Genomic DNA, 9,742 nt, shown 5'->3' with positions numbered 1-9,742 from the left:
ACTCCAAATGCTTTATCCATGACTCATCCTCTTCATATCAGTGGAGGACACCTTCTCACAGTGCCCAGTGCTGACTGTGTGGAGTGAGAAAATGAGTAGGAGAGAGGAACCTCTTGCATAATCACTTTGTCCTCACACCTTTCTCCTTTTGTAGGATTTCAAAGGATGTAGTGATGGTAATAAAGTCAAAGATTGCTTTAGCCACCAAATAATTTAGGGTACCGGAATAGAGGCAGCAGTCTGTGCCTAGCTGTGTTAAAGAGTGAGAGATAGAGAGAGAGAGACAAACACACTAAAAGCCTCAGCAGCAGTGAAGAGAAGAGTGCTGACGTCGCTCGGTAGAAAAAAAAGCATATTTATTATTCATCGGTATAAAATATTCATTCATTTCAAAAAGGCTGTGCAACATGAACATATGGTCAGTACCTTTCAAAGTGCCTTTAACAGCATGTGCAAAATAGACTCTCAAAGATCTAGAACATTGTGTTTTCTAGACATTCAAGTAAATAAAATTGGGCTTTGGATCACATCATTACACTGTGATAGGCGTACATTTAATAACACATCCCCTCCTCCCGTCTTAAAGTGCCAATGGTGATTAAATCCACTGTCTATGATTTGGGATGTAAACAGCGTCCCTGTGATTGCTTCAGTCCGGTGATCCAGTGGAGCTACAATTTACTGAGGATGAGGCACAAAGTACACACAAGACAGTACGTTTAATCTGCACTCCCAACATGGCTGATTGCCAGTACAGTCCAGAATGTTCTGATATAGCAGAGGGACTTCTCTTGGAGAACTGCTTCGTGTGTGTGGGAGTGTGTGAGAGACTTCATGTTCTTGATCTGGATGATAGTCAATACAGCTATGTGTGTATCTTGGCACACAAACAGTGATATGTCTGGCATAGATTGTGTGGTGTTTTGAGTCTGGCGAGGTTTGGCAGTCTACACATCGACGGGGTAGTGTATGTGTGTGTTGTGTGTGTATCTGTGCGGGCAGCAGGCCTGGAGCAGCACCTTGCGAATGTCTTTGTTTCTCAGACTGTAGAGGATTGGGTTCAGCAGCGAGCTGCCCGCCGCCGGCACCAGTGTGGCATAGGTGTACAGAGGAGGGCTGGACGCGTCTCCCAGCAGCCCCCAGAGAGAGAAGGGCATCCAGCAGCCCACAAACACACTGAGGACCAGGATCAACCGAGAGAAGCCCCTCCCACTGCTGTGTTTGCTTGCATATGATTGGTTGGCAGGGAGGAAGTGCCTCTGGGTGGCGATGGCGTGGGCATGCCGCCTTGCCACACGGCAGATCCCAGCGTACAATTGCAGAGTCACCATGACAACTACCAGGAAGCCGCCACACAGCAGCGACAGGTATGTCCGGGTCAGAGGTCGTGCTACAGAACATGAGTTGGGTTCACCCAGACAGTGCCATCCCATTGCAGGTCCTGCGCCGATGACACATGCACCCAACCACACCAGCAGCAGGAGGATAGCGGCTCGGTACCGTGATTGACTTGAACCATAGGTGAGGGCGTGGCTTAAAGACAGGTATCTGTCCAAAGCAACACCCATCAGGCTACAGAGCGAGGCAGTCAGTGATGTCACCAGCAGTCCTGACGTCAGCAGTTCTGACCAATCACTGGGCTCCACGCAGAACAGGAAGAGGAAGTGCAAGATCAAAGCAACACCTGCCAGGAGATCAGCCAATCCGAGGCTAGCCAGCAACAGGAAAACAGGGGCACGAAGAGACGGGGTGGCCAAGATGGTGGTGACGACTATTGCATTTTCAGTGGCGATGAGGGTTCCTGAAACACACAGGGCCACGCCCCACACTGTGAGGGGCGGGACTTCATACGTGGATGAGCTGTCCAGAGGGTCCAGAGGGAAGAATGGTTCTGAACCTGAGGACTCATCCCAGCCCAGGTCAGAGGCGTTCAGGATCATGGCCTTTCAGCAGTCACACAAACACAACCTAAGAGGGAGAAAAGAGGAAGAGATGTTGACATTAGCTCTAATGGGTCATTAGCGTATCCATCTGTCCAGTAAACAGCCTCGCATTGACCAGAAGCTTCAGACTGTGGAGCTGCTGGAGGCCGGATGTGGCATCTAATGAGGAGTTTAAGATGTTATTCTCCAAAGCACTTGAGCTATATAACAGTAGATTATCACTATGAGTACATTAAGTGGTATTTACTTTTTTTTTTTTTACTTTTATTATATACATGGATAAAAAATAGGAAGATAGAGCATAGAGTATTCAGTGAGAGGACTAATTTATGTCACATATAATTGTGTTTACATCTTAAATAATTAATAGCCTGACCCCATTTTATACCTAAATTTAAGAAAAGGCCTTTACAAAGCAAATAAGAAATGCAAAATATAGATTACCAGCACTATTATAGGCTGGAAAATAATTTTTAAATGACCCATTTTGAAATTGCACTTCTCAGATTTTTTTTTTTTTTTTTTTGTCAACTCATAAATATGTCTACGTTTTGCTTTTTAAATGATCCCAAATACATCTCATTCAGTAATCTGCCGGCCCCTGAAATGCAGGTGACGTCACCATCTGTAGCCTTGCGGGAACTCACGCAAATCAATAAGCAGCCTCTTTAATCCACCTTGATGGATAGTTAGCGGACGTGAATGCATCATTAAGCTGTCACTGATTGAACTACTACCTGCTAACTGTCATTAATTTAAAGCACAAATCTGAATCAGGACTTTTACTGTCTTCCACTCTTGGATTTGGATGCTCCCTCTGAAAGCTGTCTGCACACAGGAGCATCCAAACATCAGAAATATCATTTATAGCTTGGGTTGTTAAAATTGCACTTGTCCACTCAGTGCCAGATAAAGTAAGTGAGCTACAATCCCTCTTGTTAATGTCCAAACATGGTGTTAAACTAGAGGGACATCACATTGGGTTCTATATATATCATGCAGTATTTTATAAATGAGACTTGTGCTGGTGATAAGCCACTGTAGGAATTCATCTTTATCTGTCTGTTCTTTAGCACATATCAAACTGTCCTGCACGCCTACTGAAAATAAACACCACATTGTACAATAATGCTATTTTAAGACTATTTATTTTTTGTTCACACAGGAGCACGAGGAGTCTTTCATCTCAGTGAGGAGGTATATCCCACCTCCTGGTGCGGAGGACCCTGTTGTATAACAGTTGCAGGTTCATTGCGCCACAGAGGATGTCCCCCGACACACGCACGCACACATGAACACGCACATACAGATGCATATCATGGATGATTCCTCTTACCTTATTAAGGTGATCCCGTGATTTCCTTTGCAGGAGTCAACCGATGTGCTCTCCTCTTGTAAGATCCAGATGATGGAGACGGGATGAAGCTGTCCGCGGTGATGCTCGGCACCAGTCTAAATACGGAGGACAGTCCCAGTGCGTGTGCGTGACACCGCTCCGTGCTCCTGGCTTTATCAAAGTCGCTCCAAACTCTCACTTGGCGTCTTTTGCATCTCTTTTTCTCCCCTGGTCTCTCCGGATCGCTTACGGGAGGCAGAATGGATGCTCTTGCGCGCGGACTCACCCACAAGAGAGCCTGTCTGACGTCAGTGACTGGGAGGCTCGACCAATGAGGTGCCCGGGATTGAGGATGCGGGGAGAGTAGGGGAGGGGATGCAAAGGGAGTAATTTCATTCAGAAAAATGCGGCATCTCCGTGGCCCCTCCCACTGCGGTTCACGCTTGCTCTCATTTCTTGTAAATAATGACCACCAATACACCCCCACCCCTCTCTCCCCTCCTTTCCAGCACACACAGATTTTCTCAATAAGACCCAAGGGCCTGATTGAATGAGAGGATATTGTTTTGTGTCGGGCAGGGCCCAGAGGTGTCGGGCTGCAGGGACACAGCTCAGGGCTGGCGCTGTCCGCGGTGCTGAAGCGCACCGGGATGAGTCATGGGGAGATGTCCTGCAGAGCAACAATCATCTGTGTGAAACTGACACTTGAAGTGAAAAGAACCTTCCCATTGCCAAAAATTATTATTATAGTGATAATATTGGTGGGTGTATTGTAGGCTAAGTGTGTACACAGGGGCGGGCAGACACAGCCGAAACATAACTATTAACCCAATTTAATTGCCTCAAAATTGATCAGACAATAAAAAAAATTGCATTTATTTCTTGTCGTCTAACATATTGATTGCCCCCCTCCCCCCTGCCTCTTCCAGTATGTTACAGCACCGGGGTATTCAGGCTTCCCCGGTTTGATAGTGAGCGTGGGTGCTGCAGGATGGGCTGCACGGCTGTCTACGTGGTCGCGCATATCAATCCGTTAACTGGGGGGGATTCTCGCTCTGCTCGAGCCATATTAGGACACGCTTCCTGCCAATAACCTCCTACGTCACTTAGAGGAGCTGAAGAGCAAACCTTGTCACCTTCAAAACTGTCTCCAAAGTTCTGCAAAATCACAGCAGTGTTTCCCACCCCACATTAATGATGCCACTGCTAAATATCAAATCACTGGCAGGGACATTATATGTGATTGCCATCGTCTAAAACACTGCAGGCTATATTGCATTAATGTATTTTGTTCAGTTACATAACACGTGTATTTGGAGGCTACTACTAATACTACCAGGTCCTCTCGCCCCCTCTCTTGGCTGTAAAACGCAGCATTATCCACCGGTGTGTCGCTGGTGTATCGATTGTTTGCCAGCAGTGGGAGCATGGAGGATGAGATCGTGTCCGACAGCACTGCGGAATATCCCTTTGTGATTTTTCTTTCTTTCTTAACACGCCAACACACAAACCAGCCACCCCGTGGAGATGAACAAATGTACCCAGAAAATGTGTGAGAGAGCATATGAGATGTGGGAGTGTAGGAGCCACGTCGGTGTGAGTGGAGGAGGAGGTGGCGATGGTGGTATTCATTGCATAAGGCTGAAAAGAGTGTCGTGATTCTGGGCTCAATGCATCTGATTTTGAGTGCTTGTGCCCCGGCCGGGACTATGACTCAGTGCATCTGCATCACAAAGCTCTTTGCAGGTCAAAGCGCTTGTACCTTTGCTGCTGGTGCATTTGCATTTGCGTGTACATGTACAGGGGTGTAGATGGAGTTTATTCTAAGTAGGGCACTCTGAGCCCCCCTTTACTTTTGTCATATTTACACATTACTGTTCCACAAAGTGATCAGTCACACATCAATCCATATTAATAATTGCCTTCAGACCCTCTGTCTAATTTTGCATTCAATAGCCCAGCACCCACCAACTGGTAACTAAATGGTTATTTTTTTCAGCAAAACAAAAACACAAAATGATTTGATTACAAGAGGCCTCTCCACTCCACTGACTCAGTGAGCTTTAGCACTGCATCTCAAAGTGCCACTTATTTAGAGAGGTGTAGATTTTAATGTTTTGTGATGGAGCTCGCTAGCTGCATTCATATGCAGAGGCACAGTGCCCACTGCACATCCCCCAGTCTCCACTTGTTAGCTAATGTTAGCCTTGGCTGCTGTGCACTACTGGGGTTGCTCATTCAGTGATTACCGCTTGTGACGCCGTCCCAGTGGAGGTAAGAGATTTTGCATTTCCTAGAATAGCGAAGGAATGGCCTGCCTTACTCTACCCTAACCAATCTCACTCCTCCTGTCTAAACCTAACCAATCTAACCAATGAAGGCAACGAGTACTAGCTGATCTAAGGGAGCATAGAGTGGGTCATTCCTTCACTAACCTAGGAAACGCAAATTACCTGGTGGTACAACGTTGCTGCAGAAATATGGTGGTCCCCCCTTCGGTCACCCCCAGGTAGCCGTCTGTGAGTGAATGGCTTTATTTTGAGTTGCAGGAAAGCTGCTCGGCCATGCAGCAAAGTTTTTCCAGTGGCCAGTTGTGGTATTGCAGCAAAAAAATCCCATGTGGCCCAAAAAGCATTTTCCCCATAGACCACCGTTGTAAAAGACACATCTGTAAAACTGTCGACAGAATCCCTCAACCTGCAAACAAGATCTGCTATGACTCTTTTTTAATGCATGGTGGAAAAGCGATTTAAAATTCTGTGACACTACTGCACATATTCAGTGGGCTGCATACTGCGGAAGTAAACCCGGAAGTTGGAAAACTTTTTCGGCGCACGTGCCAGGTCCACTCATCTCATCATGACATGAATAGGTGCCACCTTGTGTCTGGTATCTAGGTAGCCTATCATTAAAATCTATGGCAAAACCCCTTTAGCATTGTTAACTATGTTTGCACTGCTAGCCGTGCTAATCTTGCTAATGGTGCTAACAGAGCTAAAAGGAGCATTGCTAAAGGGGGATTGTGGCTGGAAATTCAGTTGCTCCTGTACAGGGGTGACCCTTGGACCAGAGAGTGGGCACAATGTTTCCACAGCAACGCTGTTGGGTCAGGATGGGGCTACAAACAGTAATCGCCAAAAAAACGATGCTGCTAGCTAGCTCACACCAGACCAGGGATGTGTGCAGTGCAGTAACTGAAGAGTAGCAAATCAACCTATAATGGATTAATGGTTATTTGTAGATGTCCGTAGCCCTAATGCTATAGCTTATTTTCTGAATATGTAAAGATGTGTCTCAAACTAATGTGTGATCAGATTAATAATGACCTTTATGTGGCCAAAACAGAAATCACATAGCCTTCATACATTACATAATTAACAGCAGAAACAAAAGCTTGGCTCTACAGAAAGTAAAAGGTGTTGCACTAATTACTGAGTGTCTGGCTTCAGAACCTTGTCTGAGCTGTTGTCATGTGTCTGTCAATTACTGACTGTGTGACAAGTGAATCGACGGCACTTCATCACAGTCAGTGACACATTTAGTGTATGATAGACTAATGACGCACTGGCTGTCTACTGTAGTTGCACATGCCAACGTCAGTGTGAGTTTTACGTTCACGCCACAGTATAAATATAGCAGTCCTAATTGGATTGCATCACCTAATATTAACTGCATGAGACAATTACTGAGCGGTGCTGACGGGACTGAAAAGCTGTCATAACCTGACTTTTTCAAGCACATGCCTGTTTAACAAAAATACCTCTTTGAGTGTTCACATGGAAAACACAGCCAAATGGATTCCTACTGGTTCTAGTTCATTTCCAAGGACAATGGTTGCTGCATTTAATTGGCTTGTGAGTGCTTAAAATGAAGCTGCCTGGTAACCCTTGTCACAAGTTATGGCCTTTGAGTGAACGTGTGATCAGTTTGACTGTAGAGAGGGATTTTTCCATCGCACATTTTTTAACTTCAAGAATTTGTAAAGGCCTGGACAGGTGAGAAAAAAACCAACATGTGTAACAGGAAGATATTTATAGCAGTGATAGCAGTGGTGCTCTATGATCCACACTGCGATATCTCAAACGCTGATTACTGTGACATTTGATTCAGACACTCACGGTGCATAAAGGGTGAATTAGATTTGAACTTTGATGACGAGCATGACTGTAGACTCTTAGTCACTCTTGTTACTGTGTTATCACTTAAAGGAACAGTTCACTCAAAAATAAAAATATATACATTGTTCTTATCTGTAGTGCTGTTCATCAGTCTAGATTGTTTTGGTGTGAGTTACAGAGTGTTTGAGATATCGGCTGTAGAGATATCCGCATGTGGTGCATAAAGCGCAAAAAAATACATTTGAAAAACTCCACAGAAATGTTTCCAGTTACTCAAGATAATCCACAGACCTTGTTGTGAGCAGTTTCATGAAGGAACTATTTTCTTTCTACCAAGCTACACCTGCCAACTGTATCACTGTGCAGAAGGAAGCGTGCATCTACTCAGAAGAGAGGTCCGTGCTCGTGTCAGCATGAGAGGTAAAAATTATTTCCGTCCTCCTCTGCTAAGCTGTATTGTTAGCTAGCTCAGTGGTGCTATGTGAGCTAGCAGTAGACGCTTCCTTCTGCACGGTGATACAGTGGGCTGGTGTGGTTTGGTAGAAAGAAAATAGTTCCCACATGGGACTGCTCACAACAAGGTCTCATCATCATCATCATCAGCATCATTTTTTTGTCACATGAAAATTGTATACAACTCCAGTGAAATGCAAAGCCATCAGCTCCCTTAAGTTGTGCACTGTGATTGGTCCTTTTTTGTCTTCTTACATTGTTGGCTGATGCTTCATAATTGTCCATGATTCAGGATGGTTCTGGTAATCCATGGATCCTAGCTGTGGAATTATTCATTTTGTCTACATATTCCGACCTCAATAAGACAGCTCCTCTCCCTCTCCTCATCTGCTTCGTTTGAGCGGCCTGGTTGAAAGGGGCTGTGCAGAATTTAGCCAAGTTTAGGTGAATCAAAGGAGATTACAGTACCTGATAAACATCTGTACAATGCTGGTGCCCGTTCTTTTCCATCTTTTCTTTTTCTTTCCTCCATCTTTACTGATGTTGACGCTTGAAAACATTGACCTGGCTAGCTAGCAGCTAGCTAGCTAGAAGTTGGCTGGAAGAGTTGCAGAGTTCACAGTCTGGTGAGTTGATTTCCTCAACAAGAAGAGTAACTCACAGCCACACGCCACCATCGTCCAACATCAACCACATAAGCTCCACAAAGGCTCGAAAAGCAGACATAAGAGCATCCGCGTCTACATCCTGAGTAACTGGGTCATGATTTCTGGACAGATATATTGCTGTTGAGTTTTTTAAAATGTATTTTTTGGGTGCCATCTAGTTCTGTTATATTCAAGAGAAGCCAGATATCTCTATGGCTGATATCTCCAGTACTTGACAACGCACACCAAAACAATCTAGACTGATCAATGAGCCCGTTCTCACACTGAAATCGTCGAAGTCCGGCGCTTGGGCGACAGATACCAACGAAAAAAGGTGTTCTTTAATGTCTGCATGATCTGCGTCTCTTTGCCTTTATAGTTTAATGGCGCCTGGCAGCGTCAGGGGGAAACACAGAGGTACAAAGGCAAAAGTTAAGGTGGCGAAAGTCCGACTGGAGTGGGCAGGAGAGGTGGTGGATGGGTCCAACAAACATCAACTTTCACCCCAGAGAGTGGTGTTTGTTTCTCCTAAGATTCTAAAGCCAAATCCTTTTTTTTTTCCCAAAACCTAACCATGTGTGTTTGTTGCTGAAGGTCAAGTAGGGTCAATTCGCGGTGTTGTACTGACGTAGTGCATTTGATGTAGTGCCGACTGTATGTAAATGTCAAATTTCCTGTGAAAACAGAAGTGTATTTTGAAAGAAGACAATGCATGTAACAGGCAGAACTTGACACAGTGTCCAAGAGCGTCAACAACCAACACACCCAGGGTTCTTATATACCACATGTGGACGTGGAAAGTCCATGACCAAACATCAGTATGTGACAAGGTCGTAGTGAGAATGTGTTAGATCAATGCACTACGGGTAAGACTATAAATACTTTTGCTTTTGTGTTGAACTGTCCCTTTAAATCATCTTGTGACCCCTAAGATTTATCTTGGGACCACATGAGGTCCAGGTTGGGACCCAACATCCTAAAACAAACACCCAGTTTGAACATCTGAATGATGTGAAAGGAAAATCAATTAAAAAAAATTCACTTCAGGCCTACAAAAAATATTTGACTGCAGATTATTTGTGCAAAAACGTGCAGTGAGTCTTCCTGTTTGTCCCTCTGTCGTGTGTGCGTGCACTGTCGGCTAACTAAACAGGTGTCACTCCGTCCAACCTGGTGTGTATTTCAGAAGGGTTGAGGTGGGCCAGTTGGTTGCCAGGAAACCAGGTTTGGGTGTCGCTCATGTTA

The 9,742-nt window shown here is 45.0% G+C and overlaps 1 protein-coding gene across 1 annotated transcript; it reads right to left on the bottom strand.

The window, feature by feature from the left end:
* Positions 1-141: 141 nt before the first annotated feature.
* gpr3 (G protein-coupled receptor 3) lies at positions 142-3,555 on the bottom strand. Its single transcript, XM_050034512.1, has 2 exons — positions 3,280-3,555; positions 142-1,968 (listed from the first exon to the last, which is right to left on the bottom strand). Exon 2 carries the CDS (start codon positions 1,938-1,940, stop codon positions 948-950), a length of 993 nt encoding a protein of 330 aa, XP_049890469.1. The 5' UTR covers positions 1,941-1,968; positions 3,280-3,555; the 3' UTR covers positions 142-947.
* Positions 3,556-9,742: the final 6,187 nt, after the last annotated feature.

This window comes from Epinephelus moara, chromosome 22, assembly GCF_006386435.1.
Source record: "Epinephelus moara isolate mb chromosome 22, YSFRI_EMoa_1.0, whole genome shotgun sequence".
Classification (NCBI taxonomy): domain Eukaryota; kingdom Metazoa; phylum Chordata; class Actinopteri; order Perciformes; family Serranidae; genus Epinephelus; species Epinephelus moara.
This window is presented reverse-complemented; position numbering and strand designations above follow the sequence as displayed.